The sequence below is a fragment of the Thamnophis elegans genome, chromosome 4 (genome assembly GCF_009769535.1).
Source record: "Thamnophis elegans isolate rThaEle1 chromosome 4, rThaEle1.pri, whole genome shotgun sequence".
Lineage (NCBI taxonomy): Eukaryota > Metazoa > Chordata > Lepidosauria > Squamata > Colubridae > Thamnophis > Thamnophis elegans.
In genome coordinates, this window is record NC_045544.1 from 117,100,236 (window position 1) to 117,124,754 (window position 24,519).

Sequence of the window (24,519 nt, forward strand, 5' to 3'; positions counted from 1 at the left end):
TGTTTAAGGATAGTTAAGTCCAAAAGGTTTAATCCAAAATTACAAGAGCTCAGTTGAAATGAACACTATATTTTCATTGTTTTCAGTGGTTTTTTGCAGAATAACTTCCTTGTGATGCATTGTTTGTGGCCTATGGAGGAGTTCCACTGGCATTCTAGGAAATGATGCTCAGAATCTATTGCTTGGAACAAACATCTCACTTTGCCTCTAGGCTGCTTCTGGGAAGCCTGCCAGGCAATTGATTTCAAAGGGCCACTTTTTTCCCTATTTCTGCTTTTCAATCTTCTTTTTTCCCCCCATTGTTACCCATTTTAGCAAATTTTAAAAATCTGAAAGGCTAGATACGTTGGATTTTCTAGACAGTACTAGTTCTTACTGTTATTTAAATTTAAAATGTCCAATTTAATATTTCTATTGTAGAGTTTCAAGTAAGACCATAATGAAATATTTCACCAACATGGTAAAATAACTGCAAGACAATACTTAGCACTATCACTATGCAAATATAACTAAAAGGTCGAGGTATTCATTAATTTCTATCTGTACATATTAATGCATTAAATTTGTTTGCTGTGAATTTTTTTTTCAATTTTAGCACCTGCTTATTAGGTCTCACCTCTTCTCTTTGCTTTTAATGGTTCCTATTTGCTTTTAGTGGTTTAAAAGACAATACTGTTTTTTAATATTTTATACTGAATAAAGTGATTTTACAATCTTTTTAACTGTAGAAATATGCTTTCATGTTTTGCAATACAAAATTAGAAGTTATAGAATTTCATTACAAGTTGTTTTAAGGCCCTCTTCCGGGTTTTCTATATTGTGAAATATAGAAAGGTAAGAAGGTGCAGAACAGGTGTAAGACTATAAACAAAGTAAAAATATCAGGTAACAAAAGGGTAAGTTTAGTTAAATCTACTTTATGCCAACAAATTTTCCCCTTATGTACATTTATTTGAAAACTAGCTGATAACCCAGCGCTGCCCAGGTATTTATTTATGCCAACCCTCCTTCCATGAACATCAACACAATTTCTAACCTTGGCTTTTTCCCCTTATCAGAGGGAGCCCTCTTGTAAAGTACTGTGAAGCCGTTACCATGGCAACTCCACAGTGCTGTACAGAATCCATTTTATGGCAGTACAGTAGAATCCATTTTAAAGCACAACAGGCTGTAACACACCCGAGGGGTATTAGGGGTGTCTTACCCCCGCAATATTTGTTTCCAGAGAGGAAGTCATCTGTTTACCAAGTTTGGTTGAAATTTTATTTATTTATACATTTATACATTTATACATTTATACATTTATACATTTATACATATATACATATACATATATATATATATCCGCTGTATGTGTGTGTTCCAGCATAATATATATATATATTGTATATATGTACGTACGTATGTATGTTGTGGCCCAGCAGGAGCCGTTGGAGCTGCCACCACACTCCGACAGCGAGGGGCCCTATGAGTCGGCTCTGGAGGATGTAGAGGACCCTGGACAGGGTTCCGATCCCCTGCAGGGCACAGAGAGGCTGGTTGGCCACCAGGAGGCGCCTGAGCCTTGGACCAGTGGGGTGGAGACAAGGGAATGTGATCCTGATGTCAGCAGTGAGTTGTTCCTGGATGCCCGGCACCGGAGAGCTAATAGGCGTAAGGAACAGTTGTGCAGTTACAGGAGGTAATTGCACTCAGCTGCTGGTAATTAGGCTCCTCTCCAGACTATAAAAGGAATGCTGGTGCACACGCCCCTTTTACAGAAGTCAACGCATTAACGAATGTTGGAGAACAGTATTGTGAACCTGGCAGGCTGGATTGCTGCCACAGTGTATCTGTGTTGGATTGCTGCCAAGACTTATCTGTGCCGGTTTATATACATACACAATTTTTCCTAAATTCATCTCTGGAGGTTCCATTATATTTATTATAATGACATGCAACGATCACCAAAAATTCCTGCTTTCAGACATACCCACAGCAATTTTTGTGCACGTGCCTTTGAGTCAGTTTGAGACTCCTGCTGACTGCTTGGACCAGTCTCTACAATTTTCTTGGCAAAGTTTCAAAAGCCATTGCCATTGCCTCCTTCTTAGGGCTGAGAGTGTGTAATCCAAGGTCACCTTGCTGACTTTGTGCTTTAGGTGGGACTAGAAATCACACTCCTGCTCTCTAGCCTGGAATACTATATCACACTTGACTCTCCAAAACAATCTAAATATCAATTTATGCTTTCTGTCATATCAGTTCTTAGAGTATACAATCCATCAACCAGCTCTATCCAGTCTCAAAGTGCTGTTTTTCAGACAAAACAGTTCTCTAACTCACCTGGCCCACTTTATTTTGTGCTATAAAGCAGAAAGAGAAATAAACTATATTGATTATGAAGGAGAAAGGCTCAAAATACATTTGAAACAACATGGCCTCACTGAAGAGTGAGGAGAATACAAAACACAACCTTTGGAGTTTGAAAAACTTTTCCAAGGTTATTTTCAAAAGCACAAGAAAGCAAAGACAAGGAAGACAGAATATATGCCATGTGCTAATGTGGAAATAAACATGTAAAATGTCAAGAGAGAGAGGTGACGCTGGCTGCATTAAAGAGCCATGTGGTGAAGTGGTTAGAATGCATTACTGCAGGGCTAATTCATTGCTGACTTCAGGAGTTCAATTCTGACCGGCTCCAGGTTGACTCAGACTTCCATCCTTCTGAGGTCAATAAAATGAAGATCCAGATTGTTGGGGAAAATATGCTGACTCTGAAAACCCACTTAGAGAGGACTGTAAAGCACTATGAAGCGATATATATGAATTGCTATTAACAACAACAGCTCATACAGTTGTGCCATAAACTAAGAGCCAAGGTGGCGCAGTGGTTAAATGCAACACTGCAGGCTACTGCTAGATCAGCAGGTCAGCGGTTCAAATCTCACCGGCTCAGGGTTGACTCAGCCTTCCATCCTTCCGAGGTGGGTAAAATGAGGACCCAGATTGTTGGGGGCAATATGCTGACTCTCTGTAAACCGCTTAGAGAGGCCTGAAAGGCCTATGAAGCGGTATATAAGTCTACTGCTATTGCTATTGCTATTATAATTAAACATGCTAAGCCACAAACAACTAAGTTTGTGGTTTTGCACGTTGCACCTTAGGTGTGTAACATTTTGCACGTACAATCGTTAAACTATCTGAGATCAAAATCTCTGGCATCAAAATCCATATCCAAGATCAAAAAAAGATTAGAGTATTATGACAATCACCAGCCCCCCTTATATTTTTATCCTGCTCTTCCCTGAAGTTTACAAACACAATATAAAGCCCTCAGTTCTTCACATAGTTTCATCTTGCAGTTTTCTAGAACAGAATAACAGCCTTGGAAGGGACCTTGGAGGTCTTCTAGTCCAACCCCCTGCTTAGGCAGGGAACCCTACATCACTTCAGACAAATGGTTATCCAACATCTTAAAAGCTTCCAATGTTGGAGCATTCGCAACTTCTGGAGGCAAGTCGTTCCACTGATGAATTGTTCTGTCAGGAAATTTCTCCTCAGTTCTAAGTTGCTTCTCTCCTTGATTAGTTTCCACCCATTGCTTCTTGTCCTGCCCTCAGGTGCTTTGGAGAATAGCTTGACTTCCTCTTCTTTGTGGCAACTCCTTTCCTGCTCGTAATTTAATGCATTAAACTCTCCAGACGTCCCTCTAACCGGGACTATGGGATAAACAGGACGTTTGCAACACGAGAAGAAGCCGGGCCTGACAGTTAATTGCTGCAAAGTCCCCGTTTGCAGGATACTACAGCTAACCCCCTAATTACCGATAAGCCCTCAAAGTAAAAGCAAGCGGGCGCGCAGCTGCGCTTATAAGGCTGCGCCGGTGGGTGGCTTGAGATCCCGACTGCTCCGATTGATCGAGGGCTGCAAAGATTCGGAGGGACGCCCTTCCCATTTGCTCTGGCGGTTAAGGCGGGAAAGGGGCAGGCCACAGGGAGACCCATTGCTCCAACTGCTGCTTTGAAAAGCCATGGAGATGAGGCGAAGCGGCGAGCGATACTGGCAGGAGAATGGGAGCAGCCCGCGAGGAGGAGGAGGAGGAGGAGGAGGCACCGGGGTGGGAGATATCGGGGTGAGGCGAAGGAAGAGGCTTCTTGGTGTCCTCCGGCCCTTTCCTCACGGCTGGCGCTACCCTCGCAGCTCGCGCGTTTGGATGAAGTCGCGAAGGAAGAAGGGCGGCTTATGCCTGACCCACTAGTTCTTGCTTTGACTGGGATGGAGGCCTACTAAAAGTGATTTGGAAAATGGATCCCGATAGTCCAGAGGTCCTCAAACTTGGCAACTTTAAGACTTATGGAATTCTGGGAGTTGAAGTCCACCACACTTAAAATTGCCAAGTTTGAGGACCCTCTGCGATAGTTGCTTTGTGTCAGGCTACTGTACCTATATACAACTCACTAGCTGGCCTTGAAGTGGTTTTTTGGGGGGGGGGGGGGCGGGTAGCCCAAATCTGGTTGATTTATCTCAAATCACATCATTTTGGGGGAACCCCTGGGATTGAATCCTGGGGCTTTCTGACGTTTTGCTGGCCCTTCTTTGCTCTAAATTATTTTATCTGACTATCTCATACCAAATATCTATGGGAATGTAAAATTGGTTTCTTGGACTGTTCAGAATGCATGGGTTTTTTTCACATATTAAAATGCCTAGAGTTTCCAAATACTGTAGTACTAATTCGTAACCAAAATTTACAAACCATAGTTAGTGTGATCTTTGCCTCCTAAGCAAAAAATGAACTAATGACAGTAAAGTTAATATATGAGTTGGCCGATGTTTCTTCCTTCACCCAAATTCAAGGGAATGTGCTTAATATCAAAATATGTAAACTCTTTCAACTTCTTGATAATTTAAATAAGTAGTTTTATTGTAATTTACTATTTAACCCAAATGCAAAATATACAGTATAGCAATGATAAAATTTTACATGATTGGCTCAATAAGTAAAATAGGTTTTATTACTTACTAATTAGAGATTAAATTATTAGGAATTTAACTAAAACACTCTGAAAGTAGTCTGTTTCCTTAATCAAAAGGGTTATAAACCTCAATTCCAATTCAAGAAAATAGAAATTATATAGTAATAAATGTACTAAACAATCAGTATCTGCCTTATATTCTGATATTTTATGTACCTTGAAACAGTTTATACAAAGGTAAAACATTTAGCAAATATTTTGTTAAGTTCACTTTATTGGTAAGTTCATTAAAGGCTAACAATCATGCAAAGCTCTTTCAGGATGTATTTGGTTTTGCAAATATTTTGTAATATTACGCTTAGCATATTCTTATGTTCATTGTTCCAAGTCTTACCAGTGGTTGGGTCACCGTATGCAGAATATTACTGCTGACAGAGGAGTGTTGAAAGAAATAATCCGAGATGGCTCTGGTGAGACAGTCCCTCCTGATTCATCAGTATTAGGTAAAGTAGTTGCATTGATTTGTTGTGGTTTTAGGGTCTATCAAATATGGATATTGTATGATATCTATTTTTCCTTATTTAATTCAAAGCTGGGGAAGGAAAATTAAAAGATCAGATTTTTAATTAGCAAATGAATCATGTGTTAAATTAATATTTGTACCATATGTTCTGAAAAAAATAGGCAAATGATCTTCATTAATTATATTCTTATGCTTCCAAGAGGTTCTTATGGCTGCAATGTGCTTTAGATTCAAATGTAAAAAAAAAATGCCAGAATACTCACATAGCACCTGTGTAACAGTACAGGTAAGCTAATAATAAAGTATATGTGCCTTTGTAGAGAACATTATAGGGGGGTTAATTTATTAAATGTGTTTGAGAAGGTGTTTGGCAGCAGTCTGACTGAAATAGTATGAGGTGATAAGAAGCAAAATTGAGGTGTGACTTTACAGCATGCAGTCCAGATTTTTAATTGCTCAGCCGGAATGTGGGAAGAAAAGTTTATTGAATTAATGTAAGTGTATAATAAAGCTAATACCCTTCATTATGGACTATTTTGCGGCCTTGTGGAAGTTGTGGAGCATTTCCTCGGAGGAGCTGCGCTCAGGCTCCCCCAAGTCGGTGGCCCAGGAGAGTGAGACGTCCAGGATCTCGGAGGAGGAGAAGTCCTTGGTGTGCCACCTCACGGCTGATACCACCATCACTCCCCCGTCATAGCCGCCTTGGTGAGGCCGTAGCTGGGTGCGCGCAGCCAGCCGGGCTGAGGAGACTCTCCACCTCCTCAGGAGCTCTGCTGGACTGACCGGGGGTAGGCCGGCTTAAGGGCGGGGGGAGGCGGCCGAGGGATGGCACAGGTGGCGCCCCACCACAGACAGCAAAGGCCCAGCGGGAGGGGACGGGGGAGGCTGAAGGGCTTCGGCTCCCCTTGGCGGAAATGGCTGAAGCTCGTCAGAGGAGGGGGGGAAAGGGTGCCACCGCAGCCCAGCCACACATATAAAGGGACCGTTGGGTGGAAGCTGGAGAGAGGCCGAACTGTTCCAAATATACTATACTCACTAAATGAACACTATGGTAAACGACCCAGCTCAATTCCAACGCAATGTCACACGAAATCATTAAATCAAAATGAAAATAAACCATAACAATGCAATCGGAAACATTGAAATGGAATCATGAAATATTTAGTATAGTGTGTGTTGCTTTTACGTCCATCAGATGGCGCTGGAAACATTGAAATGGAATCATGAAATATTTAGTATAGTGTGTGTTGCTTTTATGTCCACCAGATGGCGCTGGTTTTCAAAATATGTTTTTACAAAAAATCATGTTTTTACCTGTCACAGGTATGATATCTATGTAATATACGTATATAAAAACATTCGCGTATTTGAATGCAACGTTGTGTCAAAATTTCAAAGTAATCGGTGAAGAACTTTCGGAGATTAGCGATTTTGAACAAACAACCATTGCATTTTTATTTATAGATAGATAGATAGATAAGGAATGTTTGTTATAATGGTGTGTTATCAGCTGGAACCAATGATCTACAGCAAATATTAGATTGCATGAAGCAGTGAAGAGTATGGATCTGAAAAATAATGCATCAAAGATTACTGTTTGAGAGCCAGTTTAGTGGGATAGTTAAAGTGCTAGCCTAGAAATCAGGAGATTGTCGGGTCTAGTCCTGCCTTAGACATGAAAGCCTGCTGAGTTACTTGTGACAGTCATTCTCTCTTAGCCTAACCCACCTCATAGGGTTGTTATGAGAAAAATAGGAGGAAGTACTATTACATATATTTGCTCCTTTGAGTTACTTATGAAGTTTTAAAGGAAAGATAAACAATTACAATACTATACAGTAATTGTAATTGACAAGGAAAGCTGAATGAATATTCCATTTCATATAGTCTATGACCCAAAAACTATAATAAATGTATGGCCAAAAATAACCTATAATAATAGCAGTAGACTTATATACCGCTTCATAGGCCTTTCAGGCCTCTCTAAGCGGTTTACAGAGAGTCAGCATATTGCCCCCAACAATCTGGGTCCTCATTTTACCCACCTCGGAAGGATGGAAGGCTGAGTCAACCCTGAGCCGGTGAGATTTGAACCGCTGACCTGCTGATCTAGCAGTAGCCTGCAGTGCTGCATTTAACCACTGCGCCACCTTGGCTCTAAATATGAATTAGTATCACTTGGTAAAATGTTTAATAAAGGAGGAAAAATGGATGAAGAATTTTACAAATGGTCATAAGATGGTACTGATTAGTCCATTAGGAGGAATGTATGTGTGGAATAAAGTAAAAATGACAATATATACATGTTTCTGCCTATATGCATATATGGAAATAAGCATGTGAAGAAACAAAAGATGACTGCGTGGGAATGGAATACTTATGAAGTGTGTGTAGAAAAAGCTGCAGATGTGAGGTTAAGAATAAATGGGTACTGAATGAATGTGAATGAAATACAAACTAGAGTAGCAGGTACTTTGAAGTGGTTTGGTCATATAAAGAGAACCAAAGAGGTTGAAATCACAAAACAAATATAAAGAAAGGGGAAGATCAAGAAAGTTGTGGTTGGATGGAGTTGATGAGATTAACAAAAAAAAAAGGTGTCAAGTTTAAAGAACAAGACATAGTATATGAAGTATGGTAGAACCAAGATGGTTTGCAAGAATATAAAGTTTTGGAGAAGTATAATGAGTATTAGTATAAAAGGTGTTTCCCCCCTTTTTTATGTCTTTAAGTTCTCTTTCTTGTTTTAATATTTCTGCATTTTGCATAACACCATATTCTGTATTCCAAAAGGAAAAAGTGTAACGGATAATGTGTTCCTTGATTAAGGGATTTAATACAATGCCAAGCGTCAAGAAACTTCAAAGAAAACATAGCAAAACTATTCCTAAGAACATTTATGCGGATGAAATTAATATGTTCAATGTTTCTCAATGAAATTTATTTTGTCTCCTCTGATTCTGATTTTTTTCAGTGAAATTTTCAGGGTATTTAGAACACACGGACAGACCCTTTGATACAAATTGGTTCAAGAAAAACCCCAAACTCATGAAACTTGGTGAAGGTGAGTGAAAGATACATGATTTAGTGGATAGAAATATAATTTGAGTTTAATCAGTAAATGCTTACATAGATATCTGATCTAATGCATTATAACTCTCTATCCTAAGTGTGATCTCCATTGTCACATCTTGAATTATTTCCTGTTACTTGAACAAATTAGTTTGCCACATGCTCTTTTGCCATTTTTGTATTTTCTGCATGTTTCTTCTTTCCTCTGCAATCAGTTCAAAACAAACAGTAATACAGTACGGATATTCTGAAAATAAGGATTTTCTGTTTTGCTTTCCTAGATATTACTCTGAGGGGTTTGGAAGTTGGATTACTCACAATGAGAAAAGGAGAGTTGGCAAGATTTCTCTTCAAGCCAAATTATGCTTTTGGAACTTTGGGTTGCCCTCCTTTGATTCCCCCCAATTCCACAGTCTTGTTTGAAGTTGAGCTTTTGGACTTTTTGGACTCGGCAGAGTCAGATAAGTTCTTTGACCTTTCTCCTGTGAGTTATAAATTTATATCTAATAGTCTGTATTAGTACCATTCAATCTTCTGAAATTAGAGGTTTTGAACTATAATTTGTACAGTCCTTGTGAAACTATATTTTACAAGTAAGCTGTTCAGCGTCACCTCAAACCATGAGATGGACAGCATATAAATGAAATTAAATAAAAATGTTACCACTGAGGAACTATTGAAGTTGGAGATTGTTCTCTGCCATGACTATAGGAAAAGTGAAAACATTAGAATTGGAGTTGAGTTACAGGGTAGAGCTGAGGAATTTGTTCAGTTTCTGTCGGATAAAATCGCTCGGATCCGGACGGACCTGGACTCCACTTGGACGGTACCAGGCGAGACGCCGGGGGAAGGTCCTGATCAGATTTTATAGAGCGAGTTTCAACTTGTCGCTCCTGAGGAAGTGGACAAGGCCATGGGAACTGTGAGTGCCTCCACCTGTTTACTGGACCCGTGTCCCTCCTGGCTGGTCTCGACCAGCAGGGAGGTGACACGTGGCTGGCTCCAGAGGATTGTTAACACCTCTCTTCTGGAGGGATCCTTCCCGCATCCTCTAAAGCAGTGGTCTCCAACCTTGGCAACTTTAAGACCTGTGGACTTCAACTCCCAGAGTTCCTCAGCCAGCTTTGCTTAAAGTTGCCAAGGTTGGAGACCACTGCTCTAAAGGATGCGGTGGTGAGACCCCTACTTAAGAAACCTTCCCTGGATCGGACTTCCTGGGGGCGTGGCCTGTTGCCGAGGAGGGCTCCACCGAGCTCCTCAGAGATCTGGTCTGTATATCTAAATAAGATCATAGATAGCACCCCTTTTTGGCTAAGAAAGGGGCAGGGAGGGTAGCTCCGTAGACTAGGGTCTATTCGTAAGCCACAGCCTTTTTCTTTTTTTGGCTGTGGAAGAGATTAGATCCAGCCGAAGCGGAGCTTTTATCTCCGGCCAGTTCTTCTCAGCTGCCTTTTTTTTTTTTGGCAGCCCCAGACAGGCTAGCCCCCCCCAGGACAAAACAAAGTTTTTTTCAAGCTAGATTTGATACGGGAGGGTACCACCCCTGTGAGATTTATGCTTTTATTACTATCTTAAATACCAGCACCATTCGTCTTAAAGACTTCTTTGTTTAAATAGACTTCAAAATGGCGATTTCTCTCCGTGGATGATTACTGGATGTACTTAGCCGGGCTTATCTTCCTGCAGACCGCTCCTTAACAAAATAAACTCTTTTTCTTTGGAAATAGAGGGGAGCGAAGCGCTGCTTACTTGTTTATTTATTATGGCACCCAGATCAAAGAAGCGTCTTGCTACAAATGTGTCTAAAGAATTTAAAGAATCTTTTTTGGAAACACAGCCTTTGTCTCCTACGCCCTCTACTGGAGAAGTTTTAACACAGGAATATCTCTTTAAAATCTTTGATGCCTTTAAGCAAGAACTTAAGGAATTTGTATTGCAACTTTATGATGATCTAAAATCTAAAGTTAATCAAATGAAGGCGAATACGTTTGCAGCCGTGTCTGCCCTGTCGGATTACTCTGCTGAAATAGAGAACAAATTGGAAAGTTTGGAGAAGGCTAATTTTGATTTGATTACCAATATTCAAATTTTACAAGAAAAAATTAGAAATAACGAAGAACAGCTTATGATGCTAAATTTTGATAGGAAGGCATTTTCAATAAGAGTCAGAGGATTCCGTGAAAAGGAGCAAGAGAATTTGAAACAGACCTTTGCTGAAGCCTTCAGCCATGCGCTGGGAAGCCCGGGACTTAACTTTGATTGGCAGATTCGGAAAATCTATCGCCAGAACTCATTGATAGCGGAACAGCGACAGCTCCCGAGGGATATAATTATACATTTCTCTACAAAAGAATCTAGAAACGCGATTGTGCAAAAGTTTCATAATAACAGTCTCCGAGTTGATGACCAGGACGTGATTGTCTTCAAAAATATACCTTCCCAGATGTTGAAAGCAAGAAGGGACTACACCTTTTTAACTAAAGAGCTTAGGAGTCAACAGATTCGATACAGATGGGAGGCCCCTGCCGGCATCACGGTTACATTTGAGAATCAAAGATTTCGTCTTAACTCTGTTTCAGAGGCTCAAGATTTCTATTGTAGGATTCTGAAGGCGGGACTTCCTGATGCGCTTGGAAGAGAGGAGAGACAAGCGGAAGGAGAAAGCAAACGGCTGGCCATGCGGCTGCAAGATGGAGGGGGTAGCCCCTCCTCCCTCGGAGAAGCAGAAGAACGCAGATCGAGAATTTAGATACTTCAAAAGACTTCCTAAAGTTGAGGACTGAATGGGGGTTTGAGACCTCTCTCCGGTAGAAAAAGTGGACTAATTTTTATCAGAAGGGAAAGCTGGGTGAAACTACTTTGAGCTAGATTCTAAAGTAACGTTAGCATAAATTTGATAGTGGTCAAAAGAATGCGGAATGATTTATGTTGTTTAAACTTTGTTAGATGGGACTATTTTAAAATAGAAGGTTAACTGACTCCTGCTGAAAGTATTATTTGAATATGATCTATGCTATTTAACTTTTATTTGAAGGGAAAGTTGGTTGTAATAGTTTTGAGTTACATTTCAAATAAACGCTAGTATAAATTTGATAGTGGTAAATATTAGACAAGCAAGAGATGAGGGTAAAATGCATGTGGAATGAACTACGTTATTTGAGGTAAATACCAGACAAGCAAGGGAAGAGGGCAAAATTTATGTTGTTTAAAGCTTATTAGAATAAGAAGCCGCTTGGGATTATCTTAAGATAACGGTAAAAAGAATGCGGAATGATTTATGTTGTTTAAACTTTGTTAGAAGCGACTACCTTAAAATAGAAGGTTAACTGATTCTTGCTGAAAGTATTATTGGAATATGTGGAATGATTTATGCTACAAATCGCTCTGAGTTATATTTTAAACAAATGGTAGTATAAATTTGATAGTGGTAAATATCATACAAGTGGGGGATGAGGGTAAAATACATTTGGAATGAACTAAGTTATTTAAATTCTATTAGAAGGGGAAGTCGGTTGGAATTATCTTAAGATAGAAATTGATTCCTGTGTAAAGTAATATCTGATCTACGCTGCTTAACTTTACTAAGAAGGGGAAATCTGGTTAGATTATTTTGAATTACTGTTTGAAAAAGGGGTAAAGAAAGATCACTTACGTTGTTTAAATTTTACTAGAAGGGAAAGTTTGATTACTTGTCTGTAAAGTTATATTTGAATATATGGCATGAACCACGTTGCTTAAATCTTATTGGAAGGGATCATAAGGTTTAGGAAGGGAACGGGAGAGCCTACAGAAGGTCGGGGTAAATAGCAAAGAAGTAAGAGATGAGAATAAAATATAGATAGAATGATTTATACTATTTAAGCATAGATAAAGATGGGGGGCTGAGATCAACACAAAGAGTGGTTTTTTTTTTTCTTTTTTCTCTTTTTTATTTTTTTCCTTTTTTTTTTTTTTTTTCTTTCTCTGCTTTTCTTTTTTTTTTGATATATTACTTTTATTTTTTAATCCATATGTATACAAGATATTTTAGATAGAAGGTAGTGCCAGGTGTGGGCCCTGGGAAGTCGGGAGGATTAGGGATGGGGATTGTGGGGGGTGGGGTGGGGGGGTGTTAATATAGTTTTAATAAGAACAAGAATGTATTTATATACGGTGGTTCTTTTTTTTTATTATTATTATTATTATTTTCCTTGGTTCACTTTACTTTTATCAGATCAAACAATACTCGAATAAAGGCATACACCAAGGAGGGAGGTAGAGGGAAGGAAGAGGGAGGAGTAAGGGGAATGTAAGGAGTAAGAGGAATGTAAGGAGGGTGTCTGGGGAGTAAGGGGAGAAGGAAGGTTTGAGGGGAAAGGGAAGTAGGAGGGGAGTGTTAGAGGGAGAAAGGAAAGTTGGAGGGGGTAGATGGGGTGTATGGAGGATGGAAGGGTTAGGTGGGGTTGTGAATGATGAGTTGTGTTTCCTTTTTATTTGTTCGTTTTATTCCCTTTTTCTTTTCTTTTTTCTTTTCTTATAGTAAATACCCTGTATATAAATGATTGCAAATGGAATGTGAAAATTGAATAAAATATTTTATACAAAAAGAAACCTTCCCTGGATCCAGCCATTTTGAACAACTATCGCCCAGTCTCCAACCTCCCCTTCATGGGGAAGGTTGTTGAGAAGGTGGTGGCCTTTTAACTCCGACGGACCTTGGATGAAACAGATTATCTGGATCCCTTTCAGTCGGGTTTCAGGCCTGGTTACGGCACGGAAACTGCTTTGGTTGCGCTGATCGATGATCTCTGGCGGGCCAGGGATAGAGGACATTCATCTATCCTAGCGCTCCTTGACCTCTCAGCGGCCTTCGATACCATCAACCATGGTATCCTTCTGCGACGGTTACGCGAGGTGGGAGTGGGAGGCACTGCCTTAAAGTAGTTCTCCTCCTACCTCTCGGACAGGTCACAGTCGGTGTTGGTTGGGGGACAAAGATCGACCCCTAGGCCCCTCAAATATGGGGTGCCGCAGGGCTTGGTCCTGTCCCTCCTCCTATTTAACATCTACATGAAGCTGCTGGGTGAGATCATACGTCGGCACGGGATTAAATATCAATATGCAGATGATACTCAATTGTATCTATCCGCCCCGTGCCAACTCAGCGAAGCAGTTGAAGTGATGTGCCAGTGCCTGGAGGCTGTCAGGGTCTGGATGGGAGCAAACAAGCTTGCATTCAATCCAGACAAGACCGAGTGGCTATTGATGTTGCCTCCCAAAGATGGTCCAGACATTCCACCTCTTAGCCTGGGGGGGTGAAGTTATACACCCCTCGGAGAGGGTCCGCAATATCGGGTGTCCTCCTGGATCCACAACTGACGTTAGAACACCATTTGTCAGCTGTGACCAGGGGGGCCTTTGCCCAGGTTCGCCTGGTGCACCAGTTGCAGCCCTATCTGGACCGGGAGGTACTTCGAATAGTCACTCACGCCCTCGTCACCTCAAGACTGGATTATTGTAACGCACTCTAAATGGGGCTGCCCCTGAAGAGTATTCGAAGACTGCAGTTCGTCCAGAATGCAGCCACGCGAGCAATAATGGGTGTACCTAGATACACCCACGTAACACCTATCCTCCGTGAGCTGCACTGGCTCCCCATTGGTCTCCAGACCCGCTTCAAGGTGCTAGTCGTCACTTTTAAAGCCCTACATGGTATTGGACCTGGCTACCTGAGAGACCGCCTCCTGCCATTCACCTCCCAACGACCAATAAGATCACACAGGTTGGGCCTCCTCCGGGTGCTGTCGACCAGACAATGCCGGCTGGCAGCTCCCCGAGGGAGGGCCTTCTCTGTTGCTGCACCGGCCTTATGGAACGAGCTACCCGCAGAGATCCGGACCCTTACCACTCTCCCGGCCTTCCGTAAATCGACCAACACCTGGCTGTTCCGGCAGGCCTGGGGCTGTTGATTAAAATCCAGCCCCACTTGATTGAATGGATGACATCTTATTTTAAATAATTGTATTTTTAATATTTTATGCTTTTACTTTTGTTGTGGTACCAGTAGCGACCCAGGCCTGCCATGCCTCTGAACCAGTTCTCCCGATTCATCTTGTTTTTTTGCTTCTGTGCATGCGCAGAGCAATTTTAGTTCAAGCTGACCCTGGCCACACGCCCCCAGCCCCCCCGAGATCAAACACAACCCTGATGCGGCCCTCAATGAAATTGAGGTTGACCCCCCTATTCTAAGATGAATGTTACTAATTAAGCTGCATTTTTATATCCTGTTTATAGGATAAAAAATCACATATGCTTACTTATACATTTTCTTCTATCCCCTACTGTTGTTTTTTGTTTTTGCTTTTTCTTCCCTTAAAATAGTTGTGCTTTCCAGCCTTATTCATGGCAGATATCACTCATGATTAAATTTACCCTCTGACTTATAAATGTCAAACAATAAAAAAGGCAAATTAATGCAAGTCAAATCGGTTAGCAATGATGCCTTAATGAAAAAGGATATATTTTTGTATTTTCCTAAATTCTGGAAGAATGGGCCAAATATACCTTGCTTGGTAGAGAGCATTCCATAGTCTGGACAAAACCTCTCCTATGTCCACAATATCACTGAGCTTCTGGTAAAGAGAAATAATTTAAAAAGTCCCTAAAAATTGGGCAGATTTGTAATAGGAGAGGCAGTCTCAAATCATTTAGGGCTTTAAAGAACTAACGTGTGTAGGTTTCCAGCATAACAATTTTAGCTTAAATTTATAACTATTGGGGATAGTTTCTCTAACTAGAATGTTGTTTCTCTGCATAAGGAGCAACAGGATAGCTTTCCACTGGAAAAAATTATAAAGGTAGCAGAAACAGAACGTGAATTTGGCAATTACCTCTTCCGTCAGACACGTTTCATGGATGCCAAGGAGAGGTACAGGCGGGTAAGTAGCATTCCTGGAGTAGAGGAGTGAAACACAAACTACGTCTAGAAATTTAAAATTATATCCTGCACAACAATTGTCCCTTCCTATCCACACCAAAATGTGAATAATTTTAAGCCTATGCAGTCCTAGGCTGCATCGACAGAGGGATAGCATCAAGATCACAAGAAGTGTTAGTACTGCTCCATGCAGCACAAGGGAGGCCACCTTTGGACAACTGTGTTCTGGTTGCCATAATACAAAAAAGATACCGAGGCTCTAGGAAGAGGGAAGAGAATAGCAACAAAGACGATAAAGGGTCTAGAACAGGGCTGTCAAACTCACGGCCTGTGGGCCGGATGCGTTACACGCTGGCTATGCCCACACCTGACACTGCCGTGACAATGCAAGTTTGACACCCCTGGTTTAGAGGCTAAACCATATGATGAAACGGTTAAGGGAACCAGGCATGTCTAGCCTTACAAAGAACGATCAGGGGTAACACGATAACTGTCTTACAGTATTTGAGGGGCAGTCCCAGGAGGAAGGGGTCGACTTATTATCCAAAGCACCTGAGGGCAGGACTTTAAATCAATGGGTGGAAGCTCATTAAAGAGAGATCCAATCTGGAACTAAGGAGAACTTTCCTGACAGTAAGAACTATTAAATAGTGAAACAGCTTGCCTCCCAAAGTTTTGGCTACTCCTTTGCTGAAGGTCTTCAAGAAAAGATTGGACAGCAATTTGGGAACAAAAAGTGGGGGAGGAGGGTTGAGCTAGAAGACCTGCAAGGTTGCTTCTAGCCCTATGATTCTATATACCTACGCTCTAGAAAATGCTGTTTTCTGGAAGTTCTAATAAAGAAATCTTATCAGACTTTATATATGTTATCTTGCAATTAACATGGTTCTGTCATGGTCTTTTAGAAATACAAAACTATGTGAAAAATCACATTAATTGAAGTCATTATTTATTAAATATTGGTAACATTGACTAGAATCTGAAAAAAAAGGTTTTTGTTTGGCCATTGGTGAATGTTCCAAAGTCTTTTTCCTGAAGTTAATAAGATTGGGGAACAGCTACAGAGAAGAAACAAGAACTTTTTATCATTTAAAAGAGCCTGTGTGGCATAGTTAAGATGGTTGAAGAGAGCTCTTGTTCTAGTGTAGGAACCCACTGGGTGATTGGACCATTCATTCTTTCTTAGCCCAACCAACCTAACAGAGTGCTTGTGAGAAAAAATAGTGGGATCCTCTTGGGCTCCTTAATATAAGGTAGGATAAAACCCTTAATTAATAGTAGATAAACATTTATTTGAATTCTCTCTCAAGTTAGCATTCATGCTACCCAACACATACAGCAGTCTCTAACAAGAGCATTTCCAGCATTTCTCTCTCACAGATCTTTTCTCTGATTAATCTCATTGTTTTATTTCTACTCACCAGGCCTCTTCAGTACTTAATCGTATATGTGCCAAGGAGACTGAAAAAGACAAAGTTGATGCTGCCAGGCTTCTGGTCTTCCTGAACTTATCTTTTGTTTCTTTGAAGTTGGAACGTCCAGATCGAGCCCTAGCCTATGGCGAAAAAGCCTTAGAGCTAGATAGAAAAAATGCTAAAGCCCTCTTCAGATGTGGCCAGGTAAAGGGGGGGGGGGAGTGTTTCCCGTCCCATTTTGCCTATCTTGAAAAATTCTGAGGTGTCTGTTTTATTGTCAGACTAGCTTTGCTTCCTGCTTGGAAATTGTTAGGGTGGGTTTGGGTAATGGAAACCATGAACTAAGCCTATCATTTGCTAAGAGTGTATTAAAATGTTTCAGATTCTTCCATCATCATCTTACAGTAATTATTTGGTGTTTCATATAATAAATCGACTGTAAAGACTATTGAAATTGGCACAACAATCTTCATTTTAGCTCTGAAAATGAAAATAGGTTGTGAAAAGTTTCCCAGGTTTATTCACCATGAGATATTTAAGCAGTGTCAGGGAATGCCATCAATATATGAAGAGATTTACTGTGCTCCGGCTATGCACAGTATATATGTGAGTGTATGAAAATGAAAAAATGGAAAATAAAAACCTTTTTCAAAATTATATATATATATATATATATATATATATATATATATATATATATATATATATATATATAATTATATATAATTATATATAATTATAATAATATATAATTATATGTGTGTGTGTGTGTGTGTGTGTGAGAGAGAGAGAGAGAGAGAAGAGATTTGAAGTAAATTTTAACAGTAAAACAATTTTATGGAGAATCTACTTTATTCTTTACAAATTACATTCTAGTATGTGATGTCTAATTACTGTCTAATGTCTGATGTCTAATGTTAATATCTTTGCTTTTCTGTTTCTAATATAGTTAAAATATGTTGACAGGAAGCCAAACAAAAGTAGTTAGGCAATAATTTAAATTACATATCTTTATATTATAATAACACAATGTTAAATCCACCTTTTAAAATGGGTACTTATATGGAGACCATGGATGCTAAGTGACTGCAGATCTGCGCTTTGCTTTTAAATGTATCCTATTTCACATATGTAAACAAATGGTTTGAAGAAAGTTTTCTAGGCTAGAGGAGATGGGAGGAGATAATCTCACCAATTTGACTTTGACAGATTGTTGCATTGTGTCTGGCTATGTACTATTTTATGATAAGTTCCCCTTCCCCACACTGCCTAGCTGTCATTCTTTATGTGTCTGCAACATGCTCTCAAAACTGATGTGAATAATAGTCCTAGACCTGGAGCAAGGGGTGTCCAAACTTGGGAACTTTAAGACTTGTGGAGTTCAACTCAACAACTTCAAGCCATGCTGGTTGGGGAATTCTGGGAGTTGAAGTCCACAAGTCTTAAAGTTCCTAAGTTTGGACACCCCTGACCTAGAGTGTCCATTGTATGAACTTATCATTGTGTGCAAGACTTCTTGCTTACAATCAATAAGGCAGGATTGCAAATACCGTAGTTCTAGTTGCTATGTGAACATGCCCAAAAAATAAATCCTTTACCCTGTGTTACTCTTCAAGAGAAGTGATCGAACTGCAATTGCAACTTATGTGCATTGTGTATTCTTAATTTCCAGGCATGCCTTTACTTGACAGAGTACGAGAGAGCCCGAGAGTTTCTGATCAAAGCTCAGAAAGAACAGCCCTTCAACCAAGATATTAACAATGAATTGAAAAAGCTGGCCAGGTGATAGAGCATTTACTTGAATCTAAATGTGTTTTATTTTCCATTTTCATTTTCGTACAATCACACATATACTGTACAGAACCGGGGCCATATAACATTAAGCAATAAACACAGCCATTCCTCTTGTCAATAATACCCCCCAAAATAGAAACCCAATGTACCTCTTCGACCCTCCATACACCCTTTCTTTCACCCCCCTCCAACTTTCGATAGAGCATTTACTTGACTGCTATATTTTTGTAACGAATTTGCTGAATTGGATACTTATTCACTTACCACTTGGATTCATGGTAATGGTTCAAATTTATTCATTTAGCTACTCAATGCTCAATATTCTTTTAATGATTAAATTATATTGGACTGAATAAGTGAGCATACCAAATAGGCAAAAATAACATTAATTTGTTACAAGGTACAGGTGGTACTTTACAACCATAGGTGAGCCCACAGTTACAGTCATAAGTTGTGGCAGTTGTTAAACAAGTCACCATGCCCGATTTTATGGCCTTTTTGTGGTGGTTGTGAAGCAAACCCTTTTTTTTTTAACCAATGGACATTTTTGCTAGAAAGCAGGAAAAAAAAGGCTGAAAATTGTAGTAACAATCTGGGCTCTGCAAATGACCATCAATGTGAGCCAGTTACTGAGCACCTAAAATGCAATCACATGACTGCAGAGTGATGTGTGGCCATCAGAACTTTGAATCCAAGTCATAAGTTGCTTTGGGGAGGTACATCATAACTTCAAATAGTCATTAAGTGGCCAGTTGTTAAATGAGGACTACTTGTAGGTTGAATTTGTTCAGATGATGAAGCCTATTGAAACATTGATCAAATGCCAATAAAAATCTGTTTCAGTTGTCCAGAGCTTAGAAACACTGCTCTTATGATATGGGAAAGTTTCCCCATCTCTTTGAAGCTCCCTGTTTGTTTCTTTACATGATTTCCCTCTCTGTTCTTTGCTAAGTGCAGGTTCACTTGGCTTTTTTTCCAGATACCTATAGGTGAAAAAATGCCTTTATTTGGACAGACTAAAATCCATTTTCCCCTAATGCTAGACAGGACACTTTAATGCTAGCTATCCTTCTGGCATTTCAACAGAATGCCTAGAAGGAGAATTTCACTGGTTCTTTCAGCTAAAGGCATTTGCAAACCTACTCACAAGAGAACAGGCATGGTTTTGGTTGGCTTTTGACACAACTGGATTCTTTGTTTAGCAAATATTTTTCTTCTGCTTTACAAACGTTAAGTGTCTTCTGGAATTTCATGCTTTTAAAGGATAATTTATCAAACGATCATTTTATTGGCTACTAGAAATGTATTAATACAATTTAAATGATGCACAAGATATTCAGCTGTTAAATTATTTAAATTAACTTTGATATAAACAATAAAGATTATATAAATAACAATAACAGAGATACTAAATTTCATTAAATGATGTTCATTATATTCAGCTGGAAATCTCTGTTGTGACTCCTGATGAGTATTGCACTGTAGTCTGTTTGATTTTAAGGTTCATTAAACTAAGCGCAAAACCTGACAAGTTGCAGTTCTTGATGCCACGCTTACAGATTTCTCTAGTTCCAGAGTAAACATGTTTAGACTGTTTCAAAATATCTGCTTTTTAAAAACAAAAATGGATGGCACTCCAGCGCTGAAACCATTTGCTTTAACTTGCAGCTGTTACAGCGATTACATGGCGAAAGAGAAGGAGATGTGCTGTAAGATGTTTGCTCCACTGAATTCTCATTCATCAAAAGCAAACTTGGAAGGTAATAAGATTGCTTGGAGAGTTGGAGATATTGGTCTTTATGTGATTTGGGTTGCATCTTGAAGACTTACTCTCCTTCGCATACACACACCTGTTTATGCATGACAATTGCAGTTGAATGTAAAGAAGGCGTTACATGTGAACCATTCAAATGAAATGGCAAGATTTCAATATTGAAATTCAACTTCATTTAGAAGTCCCAGCACGTAACATTTTGGAGGAAATGAAAATTGAGGTTATACATTTCAGCTTTTTTCCCCCTATTGAAATGGCAAATGCTACATGGGCGGTTTTATACCAAGTATGCAACAATGCATTTGGTTTGCATTTCTCAGATATTTGCATTTGGTTTGCATTTCTCAGATATTTTGAAAACTGTCATCCAGCTAAAGAACTGTGAACAAACTAGTGCTAAGAAGTTTAAAAAGGAAAATTGAACTGTCTGGATCTCAAAGACAAAATAAAACAGTATGTGAGGGAAGACTGCAACCCTGTAGTCCTTTAAGTTTAAAAAGCAGTTTATTCAGGAACATGGAATAAAGACCACGTACTCGGTAGCAGAGGTTATATTCTACCGGTTCAGACCAGTTCACTGGAACTGGTAGTTCTGACTTCAAGCCGAGAGCGAACTGGTTCTCTGTTTCTGTGAAAGTGAGCCCACCCACCTGCCCCTGCCTTATATAAACCTTTATTTCTGCTTCTGAAGCCCAGCTGATCAGGGGTAGTAGATTGAATTGCCACTCCTCAGCTGTTTTCCTTGCTCCTTCCTTGTTTCCAATGCGGAAGTTCAATTTTCTCTTAACTGCACACCCAGGCACATCGAGCTGGTAGTGAAAACCGGTAGGATCACACCCCTGCTCTGTAGGATAACACCCGAACCTACTCTCCTGCCCATTTTTCCTTCTCACAGAATTTAAGGTACACATTTGCCTATATGATAAGTAAGGGTTGATAGTGAAGCATGAAAACTGAGAGACAAGCCAAAACATCTTCTGAACCTCTCCATTATGTTACCCCTAATCTTTGCCACCTGGATGAGCACAATGAAGTGTGCAAACCTTCCCCTCCCCTCCCCTCACACTCTTGGGTACCATGTGAAAGAAATTTGCACTGAGAGTTATGCCTATAAAGGTGAAATATAAACAGTCATTGCTGTCTGCTTGCTCCTCTTTTTCTTGTGGTATAATATGGGACTGGCCATAAAAGGCACAACCATCACTTCATTTTTTCAGTTGTTACTGAGTTCTATCTATAGGCAACTCAGAAAAGTCTGGTCGGAACTTTTTCTTGCTGGGTTGAGAGAGCAAACAAAAGACATTGAAACTGCTTGTGGAAGTAATTGCAATCTTCACATTCTGCCTTCATGCCTTTCTTTTTTGCTGCAAGGATTGGGCCTCTGAAGGTTGGTCCTCATCTGTCCTCTCCCTCTGAAATATTCTGCTACCCTATGCACCTCATGTATTAATGGGTGAGATTTCAAGTAATGAGAGATGCAGGGGGAAGAAAAAGAATAATGATTTGCTTATTCAACCTCCCCAGGTGTTGCAAAAAAATGACTGCGTGAACATTTTTGCATATTCCTTTACTCCTTTTCAGTGGATGGAATGAAAGTGTTGACTTGATGGGCTTATTTGCTACCATGATACATTTGGGAGGAAGAGGAATGATATCCTTCATGACTAATTTTATCTGTCTAGTACTAGAGAGATAGTAAGACATGACAAAGGCATTTGTTTATAAATGCAGATATAGGGATTAGTAAGAGCAGAGGTAGGAATAGCCTTCCCTGTAACTTGCATGCTCATTTCCAGACTGTATCTGGAACCTTGCATCCTTTCCTTGATTGGGTATAGTATTAGTATAATAGAGTATTAACTATGCTATTCATTGTTTGATTATCTCCTCTCATCCAGTTCCTTGCCTTTCCTTCAAAATAAAAGTATAATTAGACCTTCAATGCAGTGATTTAAAGTCTTGGTAACTTATTAATTTACAAAATTTCTAGAACATGATCTTTATAAAGTATCATTTCTACAGTTTGACAACAAAATAAATTCACCGAGATTAAGTCATTATATGTTGGTAATTTCAGAATCTGGCTGTGCAGAAGAAAGCTGAACTTAAAACAGAAGGAAAACCATTTCATTTCACCCATGATGTGCATCTTTTTTTTCTATATTTTTTTAAGTATATGGAATATTTCATTTGAAATATTCAAAACAATGTGAACTATATGGTTTTATATGCAAATAAGCACCATGTTTGTATAAGGGATACCCTTTTGCAACACATTATGTTGAAAAGAAGACTCATTATAAAAGGAACTCTGTCTCCATTGAAACATATTGATAACTGATTACTTGGAGAGAAACTTATTTTTTCTATAATTTCCTGCTCTATAGGATTAGGTTCCTTAGGAAGATGTAAGGTTGAAACAATTATGTTTTATGATTGTTTGAGAATACTCTTAAAGAGTGATATTCATGAGTTAGAAAAATAAATATGTCTTGAGAGAAAGTTCCGGCATGTTTGGTGTCTATTCATTACCCAAATTCTTTTGGTGCAAAGCATAGCAATACGAAGGCTCTTACTTTTGCCTTACAAAAACAGTTTAAGGGGTTTTGCCTACGGCTTGAAATAGTATGTCAGTAATTGATCATTAACAGTTGCTATTCTATGGGATGGATAGATAAAGGTAAAGGTTTCCCTTGCGCATATGTGCTAGTCATTCCCAACTCTAGGCGGCGGTGCTCATCTCTGTTTCAAAGCCAAAGAGCCAGTGCTTTCCAAAGACATCTCCGTGGTCACATGGCTGGCATGACTAAAGGCCGAAGGGACACAGAATACTGTTACCTTCCCACCAAAGTGGTCCCTATTTTTCTACTTGCATCTTTACGTGCTTTCAAACTGCTAGGTTGACAGAAGCTGGGATGAGTAAAGGGAGCTCACTCTACTAGGGATTCAAACCACTGAACTACTGACTTTTCTTCTCGACAAGCTCAGCATCTTAGCCACTGAGCCACCGCGTCCTCACATGGGATAGATAGAAGGATACTATTTATTATTATGTTTGTGAAGCTGCCTAGAAATTTATTATTATGTTTGTGAAGCTGCCTAGAATGGGGCATATTAGAAATATAATGCATAAATAAAATTTAATAATATATAATATCACAGATTTTTCTAGATATTCAAGCTTGGTGACTGACCTGAACTCGTATATTAGCCTTGGTGGCATTGTGGTTATAATGCAGTATTGCAAGCTAATTCTGCGGACTGATGACTGCCAGCAATTCGGCGGTTTGAATTTCACCAGCTGAAGGTTGATTCAGCCTTCCATCCTTCCAAGATCAAATAAAATGAAGATCCATATTGTTCGGGGCAATATGCTGACTCTGAAAAGTTCTTAGAGAGGGCTATAAAGCCCTATGAGACAGTATATAAATCTAAGTGCTATTGCTATTAGTGCTGTTACTATATACAGTGCTAGTATTCTATTGGGTTGCACTGGCAAAATGCAATCATTTAAAAATGTATTTTAAAAAAACAGTGGGTGGGCATTAAATATACTTTGCTTTGAGCAGAATTGTAGGTATATTGTAAAAGCAATGTGAAAATTAGGGGCAGCAGGTGGCAGCAAATCCCTTCCTAATTTGGTTTTACAATTATAATTTATCTTTGTTCTAATATATATTCTCAAATATATTTACTTCCACACAAACTGGTTAAAATGCTACAAAATACTGAATATATTTCTGTGAATTTGTATCTATGAATATATCATTTAAACATACTTGACTTAATTTGATTATTTAATGGATTCTTTTGAAGAACTACTTTCAATTTACAAAATACAGAACACTGGACTGGATCAAAATTAGTAAACTGAAATGTGACTCTACTTTAGAGGGGATTGGTAGAAGGATGTGGGAAGAAGAACATTTGTGATGGAAATATTATTCTTGGGACTATTATAATTTCCATTTTATATATTTAGTTCAGAATGTCTGAGGACTAAAACTTTAAATTTATCATCCTAAAATACTGCAGTATGATAGTGTGTCAACCTAATCATGCAGTTT

General features: G+C 39.4%; 1 protein-coding gene and 1 long non-coding RNA gene across 8 annotated transcripts in view; one reads left to right on the forward strand and one right to left on the reverse strand.

Annotated features, from left to right (window-relative positions):
* The window catches only part of LOC116507160, a 73,282-nt gene that overhangs the window by 15,721 nt on the left and 33,042 nt on the right, over positions 1-24,519 (reverse strand). For 4 of the 5 annotated variants that reach the window (XR_004255166.1, XR_004255168.1, XR_004255164.1 and 1 more), the window contains one exon: positions 5,353-5,550. The exons of the other annotated variant lie outside the window; for it this stretch is intronic. This is a non-coding gene — a long non-coding RNA (uncharacterized LOC116507160). The remainder of the gene's footprint in view (positions 1-5,352; positions 5,551-24,519) is intronic. 5 annotated transcript variants of the gene reach the window in all.
* Positions 3,862-23,810, forward strand: FKBP6 (FKBP prolyl isomerase 6). 3 transcript variants are annotated; one of them, XM_032215109.1, is made up of 9 exons: positions 3,862-4,114; positions 5,347-5,461; positions 8,456-8,545; positions 8,835-9,037; positions 15,351-15,470; positions 16,894-17,088; positions 18,557-18,666; positions 20,347-20,438; positions 23,615-23,810. In XM_032215109.1, the coding sequence occupies exons 1-9, from the start codon at positions 4,013-4,015 to the stop codon at positions 23,755-23,757; spliced, it is 1,170 nt and encodes a 389-aa protein (XP_032071000.1). In that variant the 5' UTR covers positions 3,862-4,012; the 3' UTR covers positions 23,758-23,810. The 3 variants fall into 3 exon arrangements, with proteins under 3 accessions (XP_032071000.1, XP_032071001.1, XP_032071002.1); XM_032215110.1 differs by lacking the exon at positions 23,615-23,810 and adding an exon at positions 22,530-22,646; XM_032215111.1 differs by lacking the exons at positions 3,862-4,114; positions 5,347-5,461 and adding an exon at positions 5,557-6,186.

Coding starts and splice junctions, on each gene's coding strand:
- FKBP6 (XM_032215109.1), top strand. CDS start 4,013: ATGGAGATGAGGCGAAGCGGCGAGCGATACTGGCAGGAGAATGGGAGC. Junction 8,546..8,834: donor ACTCATGAAACTTGGTGAAG/GTGAGTGAAAGA, acceptor TTGCTTTCCTAG/ATATTACTCTGAGGGGTTTG. Junction 15,471..16,893: donor CCAAGGAGAGGTACAGGCGG/GTAAGTAGCATT, acceptor TCTACTCACCAG/GCCTCTTCAGTACTTAATCG.